This window comes from Pogona vitticeps, chromosome 9 (assembly GCF_051106095.1).
Source record: "Pogona vitticeps strain Pit_001003342236 chromosome 9, PviZW2.1, whole genome shotgun sequence".
Lineage (NCBI taxonomy): Eukaryota > Metazoa > Chordata > Lepidosauria > Squamata > Agamidae > Pogona > Pogona vitticeps.
This window is the reverse complement of record NC_135791.1, coordinates 9,742,114-9,768,413: the sequence shown is the minus strand read 5'-3', so window position 1 is coordinate 9,768,413 and position 26,300 is coordinate 9,742,114. Positions and strand designations below refer to the sequence as shown.

The 26,300-nt window shown below is 43.2% G+C and overlaps 1 protein-coding gene across 3 annotated transcripts in view; it reads left to right on the top strand.

Annotated features, from left to right (window-relative positions):
- The window catches only part of LOC110088419 (trophoblast glycoprotein), a 29,914-nt gene extending 4,112 nt beyond the window's left edge, over positions 1 to 25,802 (top strand). The window contains exons 1-3 of one of the 3 annotated variants that reach the window (XM_020810697.3): positions 1,996 to 5,618; positions 15,771 to 16,077; positions 21,377 to 25,802. In XM_020810697.3, coding sequence (XP_020666356.3) covers positions 15,800 to 16,077; positions 21,377 to 22,214 — 1,116 coding nt within the window. In that variant the 5' untranslated portion in view covers positions 1,996 to 5,618; positions 15,771 to 15,799 and the 3' untranslated portion in view covers positions 22,215 to 25,802. Of the gene's footprint in view, positions 1 to 1,995; positions 5,619 to 5,656; positions 12,456 to 15,770; positions 16,078 to 21,376 lie in introns of those variants that run through there. The other 2 variants (XM_020810695.3, XM_078380131.1) reach the window with 2 other exon arrangements.
- The last annotated feature ends 498 nt before the right edge of the window (positions 25,803 to 26,300 follow it).

Genomic DNA, 26,300 nt, shown 5'->3' with positions numbered 1-26,300 from the left:
CGTCAGGCTTGTGGGATCTAATTTATTTGGAGACATTGAATTACCATTGTTCACACAGACCCGTTAACAAGTTGCACAGCAAGCCGCAAGCCTATTGCCTAGCAGGTTTTCATGGAGTGTCTCAGAGAGGCGGGCTACTGGATTGAATTCTGCATAAATCACTATGGCAAGGTGATCACAAGCAGAGTAAGGTTTAAAGTATTTTCCAGGTCCTTGGGAATTTTCCTGCAGATCTCGGTTGCGAGAGAGGTGGGAAATGTGAGTGAAGCACACAGATAGCAATGCCGCTCTGCCTTGGTGCGGTTGGAGCAATATAAGCTGAGTAGCCCCCTTGATTTTACTTGGACATCCAAAAGTTTTCTCTCTTAGCAGATTGGCCCATGTGATGTCCCTTAATAGCAGAGTCAACAATTGATTTTGTACGGTCCCAGGAACAAGACAGCAACACAGTATGGCATAGCCTATCTTCTGTTCTTTTGGAAACCAGAGGCCATTTGCTGAACCTGATTTTAGTGGATCTGCTTCAGTTGAGAGTAACATTAGATTTAATTGCTTCCCCACCACCCCTTCTGAGAATACCCAGTTACAGTATATAGATTAGTTTTTGAAAGCCTGGTGATACAGATATGGCAGAGAGGGAATGGGTAATGTTATGTATGAAAATGTCTTTTTTACTTTGCTTTAAATTCCAAGTTTGTGACAGACATTCTCGCTACAAGGTTAGGAAGGAGGAGCCCTGAAAGACTAAGTTTAAAAGACAAAATATATGTCTGACCAAGTGGATTACAATCCCCCAAAGCTTACACTGAAATAAATATCAGCATTGTGGTTGTTGAAGCAAAACACACAGCTACCTCTCTGACAGAAAAGAGAAAAGCTTCCATATGAAACTAGAGGGAGTTGTACTACAGCGAACACAAACCTGCAGACAAAATGCAAGCAAAGAATGAAGCATGTGGGAGGGAAAGATTTTGAGGAGTACATCACTGAGAGCATCAAGATCATAAACAGTTCTCAAATCTATCAGGAGCCATCCTCACCATTGGAAATTAAAGTAGTACTAAAAGAAAATGAGAGTTGCAGGAGTTAAATGATTTTTATGTGTTTTCAGTACTGAGATACCCTAAAGGTTTCAGGAGGGGTTAATAAGGAGCAGAGGCAAATTGCACTGACAGGGGACAGTGTTCTAAGACTTACTGGGAATTGCAAACAAAGCTGTAGGTAATATCTACATGGAGATTTAAATAGCTCAACTGTTAAATCGCTGATCTAACTGCAACATGAAACATATTTTTAACAGCAGTCTCTGAGGACTGGAGAGTTTCCATTCATGAGGATGACTCTGTTGGTGAACTCCAGGAAATGACAGATCACTTCAATTCATGCTTGCTTGGGATAAATTTACAGTTCCAGGAGAAGTTGGTGGAAAATCTTAGTTATGTGTCAGTAAGAATAAGCATATAGAAGATCAAGCCTTTTAGAAGAATAATCACCATGGTTTCTGCAAAGGTTCCTGTCTTGGTGACCTTTTAGAGACATCTGATAGTGTCATAAATGCACAGACATCAGTAAACATTATCTACCTGGACATCCAAAAGGATTTTGACAATGCCTGTTCCCAGTGACTATTGAACAAATGTAGAACCTGTGTACTAAAAACAGAAGCCTTTAAAAATATACAGTATATTGGAAAATGGTTAAAGAAAACCTTGAAAAGGGATGCCATAAGTTGGAATATACCTGATGGCATGCAATTATTATTATTAAAGAACAAGCGATGGAGAGTAGGAATTAATGGACAAATCTCAGAATGAAGGGATGTAAGCAGTAGGGTTCCTTCTGGGTGTTACCTTAGAACTGCAGAGCTGGAAGGGACTGTATGGATCATTAAATCCAGCTCCTGTCAGGAGCCACAGTGGGGAACTGAACTCCCACAGCCAGAGGCCGAAATCGCTGAGCTATTTCATAGTTACGGGGAGAAATTAAGTCCCAGTCCCAGTACGTCCTAGTGTACCTTCCCAGGCTTGTACTTTCTCATCCAAACCGTGGCATCTGAATGATGCAGAAGAATGAAAAGACAGGCTCTGGATCTACTCTCGTTCACCCTTCTGGGTTGTTGTTTAGTCGTTAAGTCATGTCCGACTCTTCGTGACCCCACGGACCAGAGCACGCCAGGCCCTCCTGTCTTCCACTGCCTTCCGGAGTCTAGCCAAATTCATGTTGGTAGCTTCGATGACACTGTCCAACCATCTCGTCCTCTGTCGTCCCCTTCTCCTCTTGCCTTCACACTTTCCCAACATCAGGGTCTTTTCCAAGGAGTCTTCTCATGAGATGGCCAAAGTATTGGAGCCTCAGCTTCAGGATCTGTCCTTCCAGTGAACAGTTAGGGGTGACTTCCTTCAAAATTGATAGGTTTGTTCTCGTTGTAGTCCAGGGGACTCTCAAGAGCCTCCTCCAGCACCATGATTCAAAAGCATAAATTCTTCGGCGATCAGCTTTCTTTATGGTCCATCTCTCACTTCCTGTATATCACTACTGGAAAAACCATAGCTTTGACTATGCGGACCGTTGATGGCAAAGTGATGTCTCTGTTTTTTAAGATGTTGTCTAGGTTTGTCATTGCTTTCCTCCCAAGAAGCAGGCGTCTTTTAATTTCGTGGCTGCTGTCACCATCTGCAATGATTATGGAGCCCAGGAAAGTAAAATTTGTCACTGCCTCCATATCTTCCCCTTCTGTTTGCCAGGAGGTGATGGGACCAGTGGCCATGATCTTAGTTTTTTTAATGTTGAGCTTCAGACCATTTTTTGTGCTTTCCTCTTTCACCCTCATGAAGAGGTTCTTTAATTCCTCCTCACTTTCTGCCATCAGAGTGGTATCGTCTGCAAATCTGAGGTTATTGATATTTCTTCCGGCAATCTTAATTCTGGTTTGGGATTCATCCAGTCCAGTCTTTGCATGATGTATTCTGCATATAAGTTAAATAATCAGGGAGACAATATACAGACTTGTCATACTCCTTTCCCAATTTTGAACCAATCGGTTGTTCCATACCAATAAGTTATTCCATAACCTTCTGGGTTACAAACTCCAAAATACCTATGATTACAATTCCTGCATTTTGTTAAACTTTGCATCCATTCATTGGGATATCAGAGAAAATTCACACTGGGGTGATGGTTTAGATGAGTTGAGAAGCTGTCCTAATTAAGAGCAGATTGCTGTTTAGCTGCTGGGCTCTCTCTCTGAGACCCTGCAGCTTCCTTTTATTAAATTCCTCAAAAGCTTTGCCTCCTGGGCCCTCAGCTGCTCAAATATCTGTTGCTGCTTATTTCTCTCTCCACTGTTGCAAACTTGATTGATGGCAAAGTCTGTATCCATGCTGACCATCAGGGAGCTAGAAAACTGCAGCTTCTTTTTCATTAGGTGGCAGGTTAAGGCTTGTTTCTTCTTCTCACTTCTGGAAGCTGCCATATATTTCCATGCTAGGTACCTGAGTCATCAGACCTGCAAACAGACCTGTTCTGCTCCTAGCTGACATTTTAAAAAAATGCAAATTGAGGCAAGTTTCTGTTAGAATAAACCACCTTTTCCTCTTAAATGTGCCTTGTTTCTAGGAACATATGGGGCAACATACTATCTGACTAGGATAAAATAAAGAGAAGGTGGAAACAATATACTGAAGAATATATAAAAGGAATACAGTCGTGCCCCGCTTTATGATTGCCCCGCATTATGATGAAACCACATTACAATGACTTTTTTGCGATCGCAAAACGATGGTCTGAATAGGCTTTTTTCGCTTTGCGATGATCAGTTCCCTGCTTCGGGAACCGATTCTTCGCAAAACAAGAATTTTCCTACAGCTGATTGGCGGTTTCAAAATGGCTGCCGGGTAAATAAAATGGCTCCTTGCTGTTTTCTGGGACGGATTCCTCGCAAGACAGCCACCGAAAATGGCCGCCATATGGAGGATCTTCGCTGGACAGTGAGTTTCTAGCCCATTGGAACGCATCAAACAGGTTTTAATGCGTTTCAATGGGTTTTTTATTTTCGCATTACGATGTTTTTGTTCTACAGCGATTTTGCTGGAACGAATTAACGTCGTAATGCGAGGCTCCACTGTATAAGAATGACAACTTCCTTTGAAGAGAAAGCCAATGATGAAGAACATGCACTTTTAGACAGTAGAGTAAAAACTGCTCTGAAAGCATTTGGAAAAGATAAGTCAATAAGGGTTGATGGAATACTGATAGAACTCTTTCAAACTATAGAGACTGAATCTGTCAAAATCCTAACAAAAATGTGCCATCAAATATGGAAAACAAAACAATGACCTACAGACTGGAAACATTCAATATACCTTCCAATCTCCAAGAAAGGAGGTGCTAAGGGATGCAGTAGCCATAGGATTGTTGTGTTAATTTCCCATGCAAGGACAGGGATTCTCAAGGTGTTGCAAGAAAGATTTTTACCCTGTATGGACCAGAAGCGCCCAATGTTCAAGCTGTATTCTGAAAAGGAAGAGGCAGTAAAGATCGTATCCCAAATATATGTTGGCTACTGGAGCACACCAAAGAATCTCAAAGAAGGACAATCTATGCTTTACAGGCCAGAGCAAAGCCTTTTACTGTGCTAAACATAACTTTAATGTTGACAATAAACAAAGTGATATTGTTAAATATTTTGCACACTTTGGTTCAGTCATCAAACCAAATAGAGACTGCAGCCAAGAAATCAGAAGAGTGAGACTCTGGTGAGCAACTGTGAAGGAACCAGCAAATGTTGTGTATAAGGATGTGTCCCTGGAGATCAAAGCCAAAATCATCAACCCAATTGTATTTTCAGTTATTATGTATGGATGAGGAAGGCAACAGGATAAAACATTGGTGCATCCTAAATATGTTGCTGGAAGGGACCTTTGAGAAGACTCTGGAGTTCCAGAAAGATGAGCAAATGGGTCCTAGATAAAATCAAGGCTGAACTTTCTCTGGAAGCACAAAACAATGAAACTGAGGCTGTTGTACTTTGGGGACTTAACAAGACAAGACTTGCTGGAAAAGGCAATAATTTTAGGAAAAGTGGAAGGCAGCAGGAAAAGAGGGAGACCAAAAATGAGGTGGATTGATTTCCTAAAAGAAGCCACAGCCTTGTTTGCAACTGGCGAGCAAGGCTGTTGAGGACAGGACATTTTGGAAGTCATTCATGCATAGCTGCCAGGATGGGGAGAGGCAGTTGTGGAATTTTCGAGTGTCAAAACAACTTTCCTGGCCTCATTATGATATGTCTTGGGATTTGGAGATGGTAGAAAGCAGTGTGCTCCTCTGCCCCCCGCCTATTCCATCATGGATTTCTCTCCTAGGGTAGAATTAACATGCAGAGGCGGTCAAACTTTGTCTGAGTACATAACACACACTCTTTTTCTTTTTCTTCTTCCTGTATATCAGCTCACATTCCTTGACAGTGGGGGGGAAGAAGACAACCCTGTCATCGCCAGGACAGAATTAACATTCCTGGTTTTAAGGAGAGGTATTCTCCTTTTGAAGAGGAAAGAGCCCTCCCAGCAGGACAACTTGTGAAAGTGACGGCCAGCCGGCGGGCTGGCCAGTTCCCCCCAAGGGTGAGCTACCAAGCATGCTTTGAAGTAGAGAGCAAGGGGGGAGGGTTGGACACAGCTGGATGGAAGGGGGGGGGTGGCTTTTCTCCTCCTGGAAACAGGCTGAGCATCAAAGGCCTTCGTGGGGAACTGATATCAAATGGCACTAAAGCTAGTATGTCTTAAGGCTTTTGAAATGCTGGGGGTTGGGTTTGCGCCTCCCCAAGACTAGAGCCTGAGACACCCTCCCTGTTTCCTCCAGCTTTGCCCCAAAGCCTGAATCGCCAGTTCACAGGAGAGCTGGAACAGGGCTTGTAAGCCATCTACAGAAACCGATGCCATTAACAGCAACGTATTCCTTATGAGCGCGAGAGAATCGATATACTGTAGAGATGCTGGCTAGGGGGCTCTGGCAGCTATTGTCCAAGAAAACAAACACCCCACTTCAAAAGTTCTGGATGGGCTCCAAGTTTGGAAAGACATAGATAAATATGTATATAGATCTAGTACATGTATAAGGAACAAAATATTTCAGTGGAAGTGGGAGGTGTTTGGACGCTGCTTCAGTACATAATTACAGGTATCTTAAGAAGTTTATGAATTTATAGCTAAATAATACATTTAATTGATTGACTGTGTTTATATGCCACTTTTCTCCCAGAAATGCAACTCAAGGCAATGAACAAAACATATTTTTAATGTAGAAAATTAAAATATCTCAGAGCTGCAAACAATAAAATAGGGTCAGATTCATTATAATACAAATAAAATGAAAATACTCTTAAGATGCTTGATTAAAAATACTAATACTACTGTAGTTTGCTTTTAGAAAAAGAGCCAACACATTGGGTAAAATCTTAACAATTTGAGCACTTGATAATACATGGATGGATGGGTGGGTGGGTGGGTGGGTGGGTGGGTGGATTGGATTGGATGGATTGGATGGATTGGGTGGGTGGGTGGGTGGGATTGTTTGCACCAAGCAACCTGCATTCATTAGAAGATGTGAAAAGATCCCCCATTAGTCTAAAATCAAACAGAAACAGACTTGCATGTGGACAGTTGCATGCATAGGCTTTCTTTCCAGTCTTTAGTAAGGAGTCCAATAAAGTCTGGGTGCATGGCATCCCATTCTCACCCACTTTTTTCCCCCCTGAACATCTGAACTAGTCAGTCCCTGCCCACGTTTGCCAAATCCAGCTTTGAACAATTCTGTGAGAGTAGTCAGTGTGGACAATTCAGTGCAAGGCAGTGCAACGGTCTGACCTGGTTTAGAGTGGCTTCCTCGGTTCTTACAATAGTCTCAATTTATTCTTTAGGCACTTTCTTCTTTAAGTAGGGTATTATACAGATGCTGTCAGATCAGGCTGTTGCTGTGCAATCATGAGATTTTATAGTGCTCTCAGATGATGTTGTTTTCCATTTGTAACTCTATCATGCCTTTCTGTATTAACAATATATAATATTGTTATATTAAGGAGATGAATTCACAGTATTTTTTAACTGTCTGATCAAATGGCTATAAATGACTACTCATATTTTAAAACCCTTTTAATGCTGCAGCTTTTATTTATTTAATTTATTTTATTTGGTTGTTTTCTATACCACCCCATTAGTCTGGGCAGTTTCCAGAATAAAACATGAAGACAACCAATAGGTTGATTGATATAAATCCCCCAGCTTTACAGCAATATATCAACACAATTGATATAGCGATAAACCAACTCAAACACAGCTGGCAAAAAGATAGACCTAAATTTAAAAAATAATATTAACATCTGAGGATACAGCTGCTTTATAGAGTTCTTCCTAAATATCAGGAGATGGATGAAGTCTTTCTGGTGCACTTTGGCTGGAAATGTGTTCTGTAGAATAGAGGCCACCACTGAAAAGGCCACATTCCTCATTCACCTTTTCAGTCTCCCTCAGTGTGGCCCTTTTTACATAACAATGTGGCTTGGGAGATGCGTATAAAATGGGCAACTGCTTTCTGGGAGAATTGTTTGGACAAGTAGCACCAGCATTTTGAGTTGAGCACGGAAATTGACAGGGAGCCAATGTTGGTGGTCCAAGACTAGGGATATATGATCGGATTTGCTAGTCCCAGAGATCAGTCTGGCATCCTCACTTTCGACCTGCTGGAGTTTCTGTACTATCGTCATGGGCAGCCCTACATAGAGAGCACTGCAGTAGTTTATTTTTGAGATTGCTAACGTGTGGACCATTGTTTTTAGGCATTTCTTTTAGGCACAACTGGGCAATCAAGTATGATAAAAGCAACTCCTGGCTGTGGCCGATATTTGAGCCTCTGTAGAGAGTGCTGGTTCTAGGACTACCTGCAAGTGCCTGCTGTTCTATTCTAATTGTTGTTATGGCTTCTTGCTGTAGCAAGTTAAACAAACTTTACACGGACACTAAAAATTCAGCCACTGGTGAATTTTTAATATTATGCCAGCTTGAGGTTCCCACTGATTATCTGCCTTTAAGATCTACTGGGTCAGGTGAAGAATTCAAGCAAATCTTGAAAAGCTCTCCAAGCAGCGTAATTTGAGTCTAGTTGTGTATTGACTCCACTACCGATCGCCCTTCGTTGTGATGGATAATCTGAATAGGAAGTGCTTTTTTCACAAAAGCTCTTTACAAACAAAACAAATATTTTTTTCACTTGGAAAAAAACATCATCTGCTTTGCTGCCTCTAATCCCTTCTCCTCCCCTCCCTTTTTTGCAGGACAGCAGGTCAGAACAAGTAAAAGATGGCCAGGCAGTGCTTCCCTTCCCACTGTGCAGAGGGACTCTGTTTTTAAGATCAAAGGGTACTTTGAGCCATCCCATGACAGCTTGTAGTGACATTTCTCTTTGAGGACTCTTAGGAACAGATCCATAACTAAGAGGACTAGATAGCTCACAGGGAGCAGCAGTCATGCTGAAGAGGGCAGCGGAAATCTATCTGCAATGAGAGAGAAACTGAGGATTTGCTACATACCTATCCTAAAGTAGTAAAGACTTATAAGGGCACATAGACACAATCATGTGTTTGTTTATTCACTGAAAACAAAACAAAACGAAAGAATAAAAATTCAAGGAAGGAATAAGATAATCAAAGAAGGAGAATCTAACAAAGAATTAATCATAATAAACAGAACAAGTCAGACTGTAAACCAAGAAAAAAACCCTCCAACAACACACAATAATGTCAGAAGTAAAACCAGAAGTGGGCACAAGATTATGCAATGATATAATAATAACAGAATGATGATGATGATGATGATGATGATTTTGCCACTCATGTCTAATTTTGTAATCTGTGCAATCATTGGACATTTGCGGATGAGGTTTGACACTGTTTCATCTTTTTCTTGGTAGAGTCGACCTTTTGCTGTTAGCACTAATTCCTTGGATCTTAGCTTTCATCACATTGGAAGGGGAAAGGGATTGAACAGCAGCATTCTATATACTGCAACTTTTTGCTGCACATCTGACTTGTAACTGTTCTTGGTTTTATAGCAGTGGCACCATTCGTAGACCTCCACCCGAAGAATTCTGAGTAATGTAGTTTGGGCAAGCAAGGGATCTTCCTTCATTGATCTCTGGTTCCTCTCATGCAAGGACAGTGATCAGTGTTTCCTGGTCAGAGAGTATGACTAGTTAAATCAAGTCTGTGTAAAGTAGTTGCTCAACCCTGATGCTTTCTGTATGTATTTGTTGAACTTACAGGCCTCGTCATTCCATGCTGGTTGGAGGGCAAGAGAGATAGTTGTTGTTGTTGTTGTTGTTTAGTCATTAAGTTGTGTCCGACTCTTCGTGACTCCATGGACCAGAGCACGCCAAGCCCTCCTGTTTTCAACTGCATCCCGGAGTTGTGTCAAATTCATGTTGATCGCTTCGATGACACTGTCCAACCATCCCATCCTCTGTCGTACCCTACTCCTCTTGCCTTCATATTTTCCCAACCTCAGGGTCTTTTCTAGGGAGTCTTCTCTTCTCATGAGATGGCCAAAGTATTTGAGCCTCAGCTTCAGGATCTATCCTTCCAGTGAGCACTCAGGGTTGATTTCCTTCCAAATGGATAGGTTTGTTTCCTTTGCAGTCCAGGGGATGTTCAAGAGTCTCCTCCAGCACCACAATTCAAAAGCATCAATTCTTCAGCGGTCAGCCTTCTTTATGGTGCAGCTCTCACTTCCATACATCACTACTGGATAAACCATAGCTTTGACTATGTGGACCTTTGTCGGCAAAGTGATGTCTCTGCTTTTTAAGATGCTGTCTAAATACCTCTACACAAATGCAAGAGTATGTGATACTGTTTATTGGACCACTAAAAATAAAACAAATTGCAAGCTTTCATAGATTACATCCATTTCCTCAGGCTCTAAGCACATCCCTTTTGTGTACGATGCAAAATAATTGTCCAGAAATTGGTATCTAGCAGATAACATCAATTTCTGCATAATTCTGATAACATCAATTTCTGGACAATATTGTTTTGCACCATCCATGAAAGGAGTGTGCTTAGAACCTGAGAAAGTGGATTTCATCCATGAAAGCATGCTATTTTAATTTTAAGCAGTCAAATAAAAAGGTATCACCTACTCTTGCATTTGTGTAAACTTTTGGACCATACCAGGCCTTTTTTTTTTTTTGTCACCATGTAATCATTCAATTTTCTGACCTATGAAGAAATGTGGGAGAGGGATGGTTCCCCTTCATGACATATATTAATATGGCCAAGGCAGACAGCAACCTGCCTGATCGACATAAATCATTCTGGTTGGACTTAGTAAACAAGTGTAACACAGGCAGGTGCTGCATTTCAGAACACGAGCTCAATCTCAAATTCACAGTAGATTTTTGTTGCAGAAGCCTTCTCACTCCCAACACTCTAATTTTGCTGCCAGAATCAAAAGAAGATCCAACTATTTTGAGCTGGTTTCTGTATATGAAATGGGAGAGGGCTGGCTTTTTGTCCTTAGCTTCAGGTAGTTAAACCTATTGGGGTAGCCCTAGCCTCTCATAGGGGGCGGAGGGGTACAGTTGCTTTCTCACTCCAGCTCCCATTAGCCCCAGCCAGTAAGGTAAATGGAGAGGGATGATGAGAGTTGCAGCCTGACATCGGAAGAGCCACAGGGCCCCCCTGCATTGTGTCTTATATGCTTCTTGTGTCTCCTAGTCTAATGCTTCTCGATTCTCTGTCTCTCATTCCCGGGGACTGCTCTATCAAAGAGCATGTGTTTGTTCCACCCTGCTAGAATTAAAAAGCTCACTCTTTCCGAGAAAAAAAAGTTTTTGTCATTGTGTTTATAATGTAATAAGTTTTAAGGACCTCAAAAAATGCAGCGGTATTGTTCCCAGCGTGGTGTCATGATAGACTAGGACTCTAGAGAACAGGGTTCAAATCCCCACTCGGCCATGGAAACCCAGTGGAGGAACCGCTCCTTAAATGTCTCACTTGCCTTGACAGCCCTCTTAAGAGTCGTTGTAAGTCAGTTCTGGCTTGACAGCACAGAACATACACACGTGGTTGGGAGCAAACGTGAAACAAAGATAGCAATTCCGTTAGGAGTTGAAAACTAATGATACTGTTGGGTATAAAAAAACTACAGTTATGGGGATTATAGAACACAAAGATAGTAAATACCAAATTGCAGTAGTACAGGAAACAAATTTTATTGTTGTTATTGTTTAGTCATTAAGTCGTGTCCGACTCTTCGTGACCCCATGGACTAGAGCACGTCAGGCCCTCCTGTCTTCCACTGCCCCTTGGAGTTTGGTCAAAGTCATGTTGGTCGCTTCAATGACACTGTCCAACCATCTCATCCTCTGACGTCCCCTTCTCCTCTTGCCCTCACACTTTCCCAACATCAGGGTCTTTTCCAGGGAATCTTCTCTTCTCATGAAATGGCCAAAGGATTGGAGCCTCAGCTTCAGGATCTGTCCTTCCAGGGAGCACTCAGGATTGATTTCCTTCAGAATGGATAGGTTTGTTCACCTTGCAGTCCAGGGGACTCTCAAGCATCTCCTCCAGCACCACAATTCAAAAGCATCAATTCTTCAGCAGGCAGCCTTCTTTATGGTCCAGCTCTCACTTCCATACATCGCTACCGGAAAAACCATAGCTTTGACTATGCGGACTTTTGTCGGCAAGGTGAAGTTTATTACTATCACTCATACCCAAAGAAACAAATATAATATTTCTGTTAGCAATTGATTTCCAAATGAGCCCGACTCTTGCAGGAGAACTTGGGAACTGATGGAGAGCTAGTGTTTACCATCTGTACGGAAATGGCCCGGTTCTCCCCCCCCCCCGGAGTGAGAGGCGTTCCAGGGATTGAGAGACCCTGTTCTAGTCCAGGAAGGATGCTCCTGCCAGGCCCTGGAAATCTGTGAGGTTTTTTAGGTGCCCCCGGGGGCTTCCTTGCTGTCGCTGGTCTTACCCGAAGCTACAGGATTATTATGGATCGCGTCTCCTCCGCCTAATTCCTGGAACGAGTCTTCCCTTCTACACCGAAGAAAGAAGGGAGAAAGGGGGAGGAGGGTCATCAGGGCTGGGGGGGGGGAGGCGGTGTCTGTCTCTTTAAGGAGGAAGGGGGGGCCGAAGGCCGGGCAAGTGGGAGGTCCACCGTCCCCCCCCCACACGCCGCTAACCCCGCCCCCGATTTTGTCTTTGAATTTATTTCATCCCATTGTGTGGGTCGCCAGATCGCAGCCTTCGGGAGGAGAAAGAGACGGATCTGGCCCCAAAGAACTTACAGAACTAGCGATCTGAATTTATAGATCTCTCTCGGGTGAAATCCCTTGCGATCCGGGTGCTGTTTGATCAAGCAGCGGAGGCGACCTCAACTTGCCCAGGGAAGGAGAAAAAGGTGCAACTTTAGGGGAAATTTCCCGGGTCGGGGGGGGGGGGTGAGGTGGACGGGCGGAGAAATGTTTGTGCGTAGCAGTGATGGAGGGATGCGCGAAGGCATCCGATTTCTACTTGTCTGCTTGGTCCAGAATCTTGCGGGTTGGGTGGCATGGGAGGGGACGGGACCAGCGGGTGGCAGGATCCCCCCACGCGTGCATCTGAGACACGGGGGAGTCTGGTTTTTAAAGTGAGTGGTTCGTGGCGACCCCACAGCCTTTTCCTGATTTTGGCTGTGGGGGCAAGATCTTAACTGCGAGTGCTGGCTGCATGCCGCCTTTAATGTATCTCCACGTATCTTTTATAATTCGGAATGCTGCCTTGGATTTTATTGCCATTAATTAATTGCCTTTAGTGTGATTTGTACTGGCAGTTGAGAACATGAGCGTATTAAATGACCGTTGGCACACCATGTGTGAGGACACACTGGGCAGGGAGGCGTGCACGGTTTACAACGGATTTAGGTGCGAGAATCCTGAATTGATAGCATTAGATTATACGAGTAAAAACAAATGGATTATCTGGAGAAGTGGACACAATTTATACTTAAGAAAAATACTTGTCACAATAGGGAGAATAATTTTCAGCCCGGCCCACTTTCCTGTTGAGCTGGCTTTCTGCTTGCAGGGAATACTTCAAAGTGTAGCCTTGAGGCAGCACAGGCCATTGGATAGCAAGTAGAGAAGGCCAGAGATTGGCTACTGTGTCCGTGCATTGTGGGAGCATCGGAGGACGTTAAGGCAATGCTTGCATTCTTAACCAAGGTTCAGAAGTTTGTGCTTTAAAGATGTCTTGCACACATCAACCAGCTCCCCTTTTGCCAGGATGTTTTACTGACATTGAGTTGATAATGACTGATAAAGTCATTTTTACTTCCTTTTACTTGGGGACAAACCTGCGGCTGGAGTGGGAGTCTTGGATCAGTGGCTGCAAGAGGGAGAAAAAAAAATCAAAGAAGAAGACCCCCCTCCCCCGGTCACCAGCTTAGCAGGTGACCTGAGAAAGGGTGTAGGAAGCTGCTTTAAGCAGCCAGGATTAGTTTAGCTCAGCCATCCACAACCTGCACCCTCTGGATCTGTTGCATCACCGTAGCCACCTGTGGGGTGATGGAAGTCACCATCTGATACTCCAGGAGGGTGCCATCTTGGGCACAGAGGGTGGTGAACTGGTCCTGCGTTGTTTGCTTTCCCCAGTAGTGGTTCTCTGGCAGAACAGAGCTTTTTCCTTCCTCTGGCACCTGGTCCATTTAAGTGAAGATTCAGGGTGGGGTGGGGGAACTGAACCTGAGATCTTCAGCAGAAAAAAAAGGCATTGCCCCCAAGATGCAGTCTTTCTCCCATCTCCTAAATCCTGCAATATGTGGAAATAATAATTCTGACCTGTTTTGCATCCTTGTTTGTAAGGACGACTGACTTTATAATGTGTTACGGATGCTCTTGCCGCTGCAGCAGACACGCCGAAGGTGTGCGGTGTTAGCAGCCTTGCTGACATTAAAAATGAGTCTTGGGCCGGATGCGGCATTTCCTGGCTGTTCCTCCATGTGTCACTTTGAGCTTCAGTGAAGCAATGGGGGATATGAATGCTGAGTGGCAATGGTCATCCACATTTGTGACTGTATGTATGGTTCTAGGGATGAATTGCATTTTGGGGAAACCTTAACTACATAGTTTTTGTGGGTTTTTCGGGCTCTTTGGCCATGTTCTGAAGGTTGTTCTTCCTAACATTTCGCCAGTCTCTGTGGCCGGCATCTTCAGAGGACAGCACTCTGTGCTCTGATGTAGTTGGCTTGGGAGTGGAGTATTTATGGCTGTGAGATAGGCTTTTGTCCTTTTCTGGAGATGGGTGATTAGTGTGTCTTGTTGTGGGTGTATTGTTGTGATAAAGAGGAGAGATTATTTGTCACTGTGATTGATGGGTGTCATTAGCTGGTCTTTTGTGTGTAGTGATCCCCAGTCCTTGTGCCTGGGTAGAGTTCATTGACCTTTTGCCCACTGTATTTTTGAGAGCTGGGAGCCAAGTTTTGTTGAGTTTCAAACTTTCCTCTTTTTTGTTGAAGTTCTGCTGGTGCTTGTGGATTTCAATGGCTTCCCTGTGCAGTCTGACGTAATGATTTGCTGGTGTTGTCCAGTATTTCGGTATTTTGAAATAGAATTTCATGTCCAATTTGTTTTAAGGCATGTTCAGCGACTGCAGATTTTTCTGGTTGTTTTAGTCTGCAGTATCTCTCATGTTCTTTGATTCTGGTGTGGATGCTTCATTTTGTGGTTCCAATATATACCTGGCCACAACTGCGAGGTATCCGGTACACTCCTACAGTGGTGAGGGTATCCCTTCTGTCCTTTGCTGACCGTAACATTTGTTATATTTTTGTGGTGGGCTTGAATACTGTTTGTAGGTTGTGTTTTTTCAAAAGTTTCCCCATGCAGTCCGTGATCCCTTTGATGTATGGCAGAAATACTTTATTTGTGAGTGGCTGTTTTTCCTCTTCAGTTTGGTGTTGTTCTCTTGATTTGATGGCTTTTTTAATTTCATTTTTGGAGTAGCCATTTGCCTGTAGGGCCCAATTCAGATGGTTGAGTTCAGTGCTGAGAAACTGAGCTTCACAGTTCCGATTTGCCCGGTCTGCCAGTGTTTTGATTATGCCTCTTTTTGCTGTGGGTGGTGGTTGGAGTTTTTGTGTAGGTACCGGTCTGTGTGGGTGGGTTTTCTGTAGACCTTGTGTCCCAGTCGGAGGTCAGTTTTGCGTAGGACCATGGCATCTCCCATTCTTGTCTCTTGTCCAAAAAATTTAGGTGGCAAAGATCTGAATTCAGTGATAATCCCAAATAGAATAGATTCATTGAATCAAGGTGGTTTATGCAGGCAACCGACTGCAGCGATTCAGTGGTTCCGTGCTAGTTGGGACAAGCAGCTAGGTTTAGGCTGTAGCATCCATCCTGGTCTCTCTTTCTGTCTTTGCTTTGCAGTGGTAGACTTCCCCCAACCCTGTGGGGTAGGTTAACTGAAAGACAGCGATATTTCATAACCTGGGACACTCCAGATGGATTAGATCTCTGGGGAAAGATGAGCGTTCTAGTCCAACACATCTGGAGACGATGAGAGTTCTAGCCCAGCACATCTGAACAGCACCACATAGATGGTGGTGCGGCTGCTCTACACTATCACAAACCACTATCTTCTGTTCTGCACATGCTGTTTCAGGGAAAGCTCTCAGGCAGGCGTTTCTCAGCTGAACACTGCCATGCGTTCTAACACTCTCTTTCCCTTTATCAACCAGGATCCTTCATCATTGAAGGCACTTTGGAAATGACCCCCTGGGATCCTCCTGGCGTATTTCTGTGCTGCTGGGGTCTCCTCTTCCTGGTACTTGCTCCTTTCAGCTGCCATCTATGTCCCGTCCCCTGCGAATGCTCCGAACCAGCTCGGACTGTCAAATGCGTTCAGAAGGAGCTGACTTCGGTTCCAGTCGGGATCCCCACGTACACCCGCAACCTCTTCATAACTGGCAACCAGATTGCCCGTGTTGGTAGCCGGGACCTCTGGGGATTGTCCAATCTTGTGACGCTCTCCTTGGCCAACAACAGGTAACGTTCAACCAGACTATAGGAGAGGCTTTCTCTTAGCAGCTCTTTCAAAAGATGGTGGGATGGGTGCATGATATTGGGGGAAACCAAGAGCCAGGCTTCTATCTCCCTCTTCTACTACTAATATCCCTTATAGTAGTTTTTTTTTTTTACATGCAACAAGGGCTGTGTGTGTGGGAGAGAGAGAGGAGCATGCAGTCGTTGTCCTTTCCCTCTTCAGTCTGAAATGGTGCAGTCCATGCCACCTCCTACAATTGTGTGCTCAGCCCAAATCTCAGGGTTGCATATGAGAGCAATTGCTGGATCTTTGTCGATTTCCAACGTGTGCCTTTGAGTGTGTACAGTATGCCTGCTATTTCCATGGCCACTGAGTCACTGAGTGGGCATTTGGCCTAAACAGAGATCTCTGCCTCTTCTCCTGGCCACAAGGCGCTACCCAAGAACTCTGAACTGCCCTCCCCGCTTCCCCTCCTAACCCGGGATTGGAGGCCATTTGGACTGTTTTCAGGATTTCCAGTCTTTCTGTAAACTTCCCAATTAACCTTCAGGGGCTCACATTTTTAAGTGTTCTTTGAGGCCATAAGGACTAGATAATTAATCTTAAGGAGCAGCAAAATAGGCAAGATTCTCAGGGCACTGAAGTGCAAGCCAAATGTGCAATGACTATGGTCATGGACGTGGTGGCGCTGCGGGCTAAACCGCAGAAGCCTTTGTGTGCTGCAGGGTCAGAAGACCAGCAGTCGTAAGATCGAATCCACGCGACGGAGTGAGCTCCCGTCACTTGTCCCAGCTCCCGCCAACCTAGCGGTTCGAAAGCATGCAAATGCAAGTAGATAAATAGGTACCACCTTGGTGGGAAGGTAAACAGCATTCTGGGTCTAAGTCTCGCTGGCCATATGACCACGGAAACTGTCTTTGGACAAGCACTGGCTCTATGGCTTGGAAATGGGGATGAGCACCGCCCCTTAGAGTCGAACACAACTGACTAAAATGTCAAGGGGAACCTTTACTTTACCTATGGTCACGGAACCCCTAAGCACCCACAGCCTTGGAAAAAGGCAGAGTGTGTGTTTGTTTGTGGATGGTGGTTGACCCATTTATTGCTAACTGAAAACTTTTCCCAATACCCTGCCTTGGTGACTAGCAAGATAAGCAGGACGACTTGATGTGTTGTGTTCGTATTAACCTACTGCTGCCGCTGCTGCCACCACCATTGCCACCCTCGGGAACACTATTGCAGAATTTTATAAAATGTTAAAATCAGCTACAGATCTCTGAAATAACACTGTCAGAGTGATATTAGGAACAATGTACATATTATACTTAACTGAGACTTAGGGTTTGGGTTAAAATGTGTATCTCTTATATATTACTATTAAAAGACTATGTCTTGTTTTTAATCATCATCATCATCATCATCATCATCTGTACCATTCTCCCACAGCTAGTATTTCCTGGTCTGTGTTTGTATAAGCAGCTCCTTTTGGCTTGATGATACAGGGATTACCATGGTAACACCAGTGTGTCAGAGGCTGCAGTCAGAGCGCTGGGCTGATGCGCTGATGCCCTTTCGTTCCTGTTAGTGATGCACAGGAGTGAGAGGCATCCTTGTGGCACATCTGTTTTTGCAGTCTTAGCCTAGGGCCTCCAATACACTTCCAGTGGTCCAGGGGGCTGTTGGGGAGAACCGCAGTACCCAGAGAAGGGCAGATCCAGAGGTCTTACTTGAGTCTCTTACAGTATTATTTTTCTTCAGAGTCTGTGAATGAATGGGAAGTAAAATTTTTGAATGTGGCCTTACTTATTAGACCATCTCGAACTACCATGTGCATTCAGAAGGAGCTCATTTTATTCATATTCAATATTTAGTACAGCTGCTAGACATTTGTATTAATGTGTGCTTTTATTATTTGATAATGTTTTCTGTAATTAAAGATGATGGACAGACGGTGTGTCTTGCCTTCCCCACTGAATGCAAGAGGGATTATGGGGACAAGCTTTTCAGTCTGGGGTGTGATTGACTCTTCCATAGCAGGCACCTCACTCTGCCTCCTAATAATGCTGGCTGTATTCCTCAAATGGAAGAGAATGCAACTGTCAGGAACATGGATTCACTGAGGCGATTACTCTGCTGGCATTCCTGAATTCATTTAAAAAATGATAGTCTTATTGTATCTAATGTTGCCTCTTAAAAACAACAGTCAAGCCTTTTTCTTACAGAAAGATTGAAATAAATCAAGTCAAAAACAAATGGCCTGAATGGGCAGTCTTGAGAAGTAATGCTGGTCTATAATACCAGATTAAATTCTTCTGACAAAGAATGATTTCTGCTTTTAAAAACTTAAAGTATCCTATAGAATTAATGACATTGTATTGTGTCTGCTAGAGCAGAATAAGTGAGCGATTTTTAATATTAAAATAACTTGATTACAGCCCAGTTTCACTGGTATGGGAAGTGAAGGTGAAGATGGTCTTTAAATACAAATAGTTACCTACCTACATGAAAATATTTTGTAATTTAAGTAGTGCTGTTATCCTAACACTAAGCATAGTCACATTCTAGACTATATGCCTTCAGCTTCTTAGGACACATTTTTTAAAATGTTCTTCTACATAAAGAATACTTTGCTTGATTTTTTTTAAAATTAAAGGTGACTTAACATGGAGAAACATTTAGCTTAGCTTCTTCCCCTCTGTATGAATTTACTACAGGAAGAAAGGTTACCTGCGAGGAAACTTCCGGAAACACTTGCAGTCCGAAGTGGAACAATCCAGAATTCTACTATGACGCTTAATCATTACAATAGGGAGACTGTCTCTGAGTTTGGCACATATATTGTTTACCACAATGACAGTTATGGGAAAATATGAAAAGGTCGCTCTGATTGTGGCTGCATTCAGAACTTTGTATGTGCGTGTAGAGATAAAGCTCAGTCATACCCTAGGAAGCTGCCTTATACTGGGTCAAATCCATTGTCATCTGCTCCAGAAAATGGAAAAGTTATTATCCTAGAATATCCGAGCAACACAGACAGTGCTCATGTCGGTTGGGACATTCTGAGTCACCGAAAGTAACAATTCCCTTCTGTTATCCATTATGTGCCATCAAGTCAGAACCCAATCAATAGTGATTGTATTAGAGCTTTTGTTGTGAGTTAGATATATAAGGAGAGGTTTCACCAGGTCCGCCCTCCTCATGGTGAGCTTCCATGGCTGAGCAGGGATTTCAACTCAGATCTCCTGTGTTCTAGTTTAGTGGTCCCCAACCTTGGGCCTCCAGATGTTCTTGGACTTCAACTCCCAGAAATCCTGGCTAGCAGAGGTGGTGGTGAAGGCTTCTGGGAGTTGCAGTCCAAGAACATCTGGAGGCCCAAGGTTGGGGACCACTGTTCTAGTTCATCACCCCATCCATGACAGCATACTGGGTATTTGAAGTGATCTAGACCAGTATTATCTATTTGGCCTGGCAGGATTTCTCCTGGCAGAGATCTTTGTCATCACCAGTTGCCCCATCCTTTTAAATTCCTCATCCTTTCACTTAAATTTGCCAGTGAATGCATGTGGTGTCTTCTCCACTCAGCTACTGCCGTTCCTCTGCCTGCACTAGAGTTCACTGGCGCTTCTGTTTATTGTCTTGGCTTCAGTGCTCAACAGGGGTGCATGAAAACAAGCTGAATTCTGTCCCTAGTAGTTTTACAGAAAGTCTGTAAAGTTCTGCACAATCCTCTGGGTTTTTAAAGCCACATAACAACTTCCATTTCTTTTTGTGCACACTATTGCCTAACCATGGCTTTTTCTGAGTACGTGCTTTTTTTGCACACAGTATTTGATGTCTTACTTCGGGCACATCATGAGAAGGCAAGATTCTCTGGAGAAGACAATAATACTGTACTAGGAAAGGTTGAGGGCAGCAGATAAAGAGGAAGCCCAAATGTGAGATGAATTGACTCCCTAAAGAAGCCACAGCTTTGAGCCTCGAAGATCTGAGCAGGGCTATTGAGGACAGGACATGTTGGAGTTCTCTCATAGGGTTGCCATAAATTGGAGGCAACCTGACAGCACATAACAATGACATTAGCAGCACCATTTGGAGAAATGTGCAATCTCAAGGATAACAATATGAATCCAAGATATGCTAAGTCGGTTTGTTTACAGATTATTATTCTCTCTCCTCCTTATGGCAGAGCTTGGAATATTAGGATTAAAAATTAATTTGTTAGTGCTGAACATCAGAAACTTGAAAATTAACTTGTTGCTATTGAGATTAAATACAGAAAATACTAAAACTGTGGAATTAGCATCATTAATTTACTGTTTAAATTGTCAGTTCTAAAATAAAATGTGGTATTTTTCACTGTTGATTCTTAGTGGCATATTCCTTATTCGTTTTTTTAATCTGTTACCTTCAGTCTAACACTTCTTTTAAAAAAATAGCCAAATGCTACAGTGTAAGGTGGGGTGGGCAATTAATTTCTATAGGGGGGGGGCACATGAAAAATCTGAACTGTGTTCGGGGGCTGAACCAACTTTACTTAAAAATAAAATGAAACAGTGATGTTAGGATTGTTTTTATTTTAAACTTGTTAATCTTCACAAATACTAAAGAGGTTTTTTTGCGGTATGTTAAAGATAAGCAACTGATCAACTTTAGACAAAAAGCTATAAATGGTTTTGATGTTAAAAACTGTCCACGGGCCGGACAGGAGCAGCTCACGGGCCGTATGTGGCCCCCGGGCCGCACTTTGCCCAGGTCTGGTGTAAGGGTTCAGTTGGAGATGATAGCTGTTTAAAAACTATGAAGATGGGAAAGACCATTCAGGCTAAAACCTAAGACCTTAGCACTACCAATAGCACTACATCTGTGCAAATTTAAGAGCCTTTATCCACTTTGACATACAGTATATAAAAGTTATAAAAGAGTTATACGTCCAGAGGCTTGCCCATTGTCTGCATTGACTGGAGCTCTTGGGAACAGTAATCCCAGAACACTTAACATTTAAGTGAGAAAATGATAGTTTCTTATTAAAAGTGGGTGGGCATTTATTTTTTTCATGAAGGAAGTAAGCAACCACATATAATGTTTAACATTAATGTTACACGTAGAACCTATTTTCATAACACTGCATTTATTGATGGCATTTTGGCTAAAGAAGCAACACATTTAATGGCAACGTGTTAAAATTAACATGTCATTTCCAAGCTCTAAGCCTTAGCACTCCGTACACAATAGTTACGGAAACCATCTTCATATGGTGTTATTATTGAATGATGGATGTCTGATCTGTTTTTTTATCTTCAGGATCAACACTGTGGAGTCGCAAGCATTCTCTACTCTCCAGACCTTGCGTTACTTGGATCTGAGTCATAACCAGTTGACCACCATCCATCCTGATGCTTTTAATGTTAGAAACAACTCCATCCAGGAATTAAACCTTAGCCACTCACTTTACAACTCCTCTGCCATTCTCCCTCTGGCAGCTGTCCTTGCTCAAGGTGGCTTCCAGAACCTCTCTAGGCTAGAGCTCACCAGCAATCAGATTGTCTACTTGCCTCTGGGCATGTTATCGGGCCTCACCAAGCTGGAGCATTTAGACCTGAGGAACAACTCCCTGGTGGACATTAAAAACTCCACCTTTGCTGGTCTTGACCTAAAGTACCTTGACTTGACCATGAATGCCTTCAAGACCCTGAGGAGTGAAGCATTAACTATTCTTGGTAGGCAACTCCGTCTCCACCTCTTTCTGAAGGGCAATCCTTTTGTGTGTGATTGTGACCTTGAAGACCTGGTCAGCTGGCTCAACCAAAGCCAGCAGGTAGGAGATGTGGAAAAACTTGCCTGTGCCTTTCCTCGCGATCTGAAGAACACCTCCCTGGTGGAGCTGGCAGGGCCAGATCTGGAGTGCCACTTCAGCCAACATGGAGAAAACGCACTTCAGACCTCCTACGTTGCCTTAGGTATGGTCTTAGGAGTCATTGGAATCATCTTCCTCCTTGTGCTCTACCTGAATCGGAAGGGCATCAAAACGTGGATGAACGCTATGAGAGATGCCTGCCACAATTTGATGGATGAATACCACTATCGCTATGAAATAGACTCAGACCACCACATCACACAAGTCTCGGCACTGGATATATGATGTTGACTTTCTCTTTTGGAGCCTTTGAAGGTTTCTTTGTTGTTGTTGTTTCTGTTGGGACCCAGGGCATCCATCTTGGGGGGAAATCCCTCTCCTGGGATATGCTTTCCTTCCACCAAAAATACAAGCCTTTTAAGAAGGATAGACCTATGGGTTAAACTCTGGGTGTGAACTCAAAGAACTTGCTTTTTTCATTCATAATGCATATTGTGCACTAGCTTTGACTGCATGAAAATTAAACCGGGGAAAATGCTTCACAGTTCATGTCAAAATTCTGAAGTTCAGGCTCTTGGAAGCCTGAGTATCTAGTATTTTTCCCAGTCATCTTTAAAAAACTAGCATCTTCTTTTGTCCTGTTACAACAGGGTCTATTACCTGTCTTACTCATTGAGGATGCAGTTTCTGTGACATTCTGGTAAGGTAAAGGTTCCCCATGACAAATTGTCCAGTCGTGTCTGACTCTAGGGGATGGTGCCCATCCCTGTCTCCAAGCCGTAGAGCCAGTGTTTATCCAGTGACAGTGTCCGTGGTCACGTGGCCAGCGCAACTAGACATGGCATGCCATTACCTTCCCACTATGGTGGTACCTATTTATTTACTTTCATTTTTCATGGTTTCGAACTGCTAGGTTGGCAGGAGCTGAGGCAAGCAACGGGAGCTCACTCCGTCGCATGGATTCGAACTGCTGATCTTACGACCTTGCAGTCCAGACGGTTTGCGGTTTAACCCGCAGCGCCACCACTACATTGTGGTAGACATGGCCAAATAATGTGCCTTTGTTTTTATAGAAGAGGACAAGTCAGATTAAGACTGGGCTGTAGGAATTCTGGATGCTGTTGCCTCCTTTTGATCATGATGCCTTGTGCAGCCTATGTAGTGTAGTCATTATGCTGTTGGACAACAGGACTGGAGAGATTTAACTTCTAGTCCTTCATGAGCCAAAAAAACACACCTCACCTTGGGCTTGTCACTGCACAAGACTTGGTTCTCCTACAATTCTGGCTCCCTCTTTCTGTTTGTCTTCTCTGTATCTGATTATCTTGCCTTCCTCAGCCTGATGCCCAAGATCCAGCTGCCATTATTCCTCACACTGACAATGCTGGCAGAAATTGAAGCACATTGTAGGGGTAGAGCACTCTGCATGCCATTACCTACTTTTCTGCTCCAATGAAGACACTTGTAGTCATGATTTGTTCCAAACTTAAGAGTAGTGGTTGAATGTTTGAGCTGTTCAGGAACTCTAGAGCATTGGATTCCAACCAGTCACTGCCTGGGCCCAATTCGGTGCTTGTTTTGACATATAAAGCCCTAAATGGCTTGGGCCCTGGATACCTGAAGGACCGTCTCCTTCCATATGAACCTACCTGGCATTTAAGATCTAGCCAAGGGGCCCTCCTGAAAGAGTTGTCCCTCAAGGAGGTAAGAGGGATGGCCTGTGGACAAAGGGCCTTTTCGGCAGCTGCCCCCAGACTATGGATTGCCCTCTGGACTGAGATCCGTCTGGCACCGACGCTGATGACATTTCAGCACCAGGTTAAAATCTTCCTGTTCCAGAAGGCTTTTAATTGAAATAATATCCACTGTGGGTCGTGATGGCAATTTTTAGGGTATATATTTTAATTGTATTTTAATTGTTTTTTTCTTTTTATCACATTTAAATTGTTGTAAGCTGCCCAGAGACCTTTGGGTAGTGTGGGTGGCATATAAGTTAAATAAATAAACCTTGGGTAACTCAGATGTTCTTGGACTGCAACTCCCAGAAACCCCAGCCAACACAGCTAGTGGTGATGGCTTCTGGGAATTGCAGTCCAGGAACACCTAGGGTACCGAAGGTTGAGAACCACTGCTCTATAGTAAGCTCTTTGGCTCTGTTTTTGGTGCTGTTTAGTGTTACAACACTGTGTGAGAGCTCCATTTTCTTTGTTTTATCTTATTTAATAGCAGGAGAGGTACTAGCCAGATTGGAAGTGGAAGACGACTAGCCCCATTCCTTAGACCAGCTTTGCCTAATATGGCAGATCCAAATGGAATCCTCCAAATGTGTGGGACTTCAGCTGCCACCATGCTAGCATGACTATCTGGGTTAAGGATGATGGGAACTGCAGTCTGGGGCAGATAGCCCAATGCACAGTTTCTTAAGAACCAAAAATCCAATTGGGCAACTACACACATGCAACTCAAGGTTGTGTATATGGTAGTTGGGCTGGTACCGAAGTGGAAGTGCTATCTCTGAAGTACATCCAGTGGTGTATTGTGCAATCAGTGCTGCTGCGTGTGTATGGCCAATTGCACAATTCCATAGCACAGTTCCTTGTTGCCTGGCATAAAGCCTGCGAAATTTACTTTGTTATGAACACATGAACAGAATACTGGCCATTGTCTATCAAACCCCAAATCCCTGGCCTAAGGGTTGGGTATGGCTTTATAGACTAGAAGTTGGCCATCTATAAGTAGCTATCTTTAAATACTGCTTATCCCTCATGTCCTCTCAATGGAATGGCCTCTTGCTTGCCATAACTGGTTGGATAGTTCAGCTAGAGCCCCTTAATCCAGCTTGGTTCCAGCCTGCTGTAAACACTTGTGGGAGATCAATTCATTCACAGCTTTGATAGATGAAAGGTTGATCCCAGGACAGCCCTTCTCGAAAGAGAAAAGAAGTGTGGGAACCACTTGCACTCCTGTAACCCAGATCACCCCCTGTTGAGTTTTAGAAGTTTATAACAGGCTTTGGGGGTTATAGAGATCAAAGGCCTATGATAGAGACACACCCAAGCTCTTCCTTCCCATATAAGCAGAAACTATATCTCTTCTTTTACATGCTAAACAGTGCAATCCTATGTGCGTCTACTTTGAAGTCCCACTGAGTTCAGCTCCACAGGTGTATAGATATGGACTGCAGTCTAAGGTTTCAATCCTATACAAACCTGTTTAGGAGTAAGCCCCATTAAACTCATTGAAACTGAGTTGTGAGTTATGCACACCTATCAGTAAGGGATGGCAGATAAATTAATTTATTTTGCATTTTGATAAAAAGCAGAGATACTGTATGTTCACGTCTCAAATTCACATATGAACTAGAAAGGTTTTCTCAGGTTTCTAAAGTCTGCAGCACAGTTGTTAGATTTTTTTTAAAGTGCGTACACCAGGGAAATTAAACATACAAAAAGTGTTAACTGAAAATATACAGAAATTGGTGTTTTCCAAAACTGCACATGAAGAGAGATTGTATTCAAACTTTTGTAAACAAATAAAATGATTTAAAATAATTATTTGCAAACTGTGGAAAGAGAATAGAGTTATCTTGGGCTTGGTGGAAAAAGCATACATGTTACAAACAATCTGTTTCTACAATAGGCCTTGGATTATACATGAAAATGAAGAAATAGAGGAGGAAATTATTTGACTTTCTTTCCCACTCCAAAATGTAGTTTTATGTATCATGAATAAACCAATGCATAAGATGAAACCATTGTTTTGAAGAAAGCATCTTAGGTGGAAGAACACTGATGTCAATAAATCAAGCCAAACGTTGGTAAAACAGATTTGTTGAATAAAACATATGGTCATTTTCTGGTTTGCAACAACAAACTTCTCCCCAATTCTGATCTTTCTTTCAAAATATGAATATTTTTTTCTAATTCCAGGGTGGACAGGATCGCTTCTGAAGGAAGAGGTATAACTGCTTGCTACTAGTGTGTGCGTTGCATTTTTACTACAACTCCCGGAATTCCCCAGCCACCATGTTATAGTTCCCAAAATAACTTTTCTGTCTAGTGTTGTTTTGTTAGGTGCTATGCTGGTACACAAGGTTGGTCTGAAATATTAGCAGGTGCACCATGAAAACTTTCAGTGTACCATGATGCGGGGCGGGGGGGAGTACCTTAGATCTGAGACAGTAAGAGGGCACCGGGTTGGAGAAGGATGGAATCAGCAATAGGCTAGCTGGACAAATAACCTGGCTTAACAACAGACAGCTTCCTCTGTTCAAGTACAACAAGCAAGGGAGGTGATTGTAAATTATTTAGTGACTGGCAAGTACTGTTTCCTAAGAGGGAGAGGGGTGGCTTTGTTGTCGACCCCCATCAT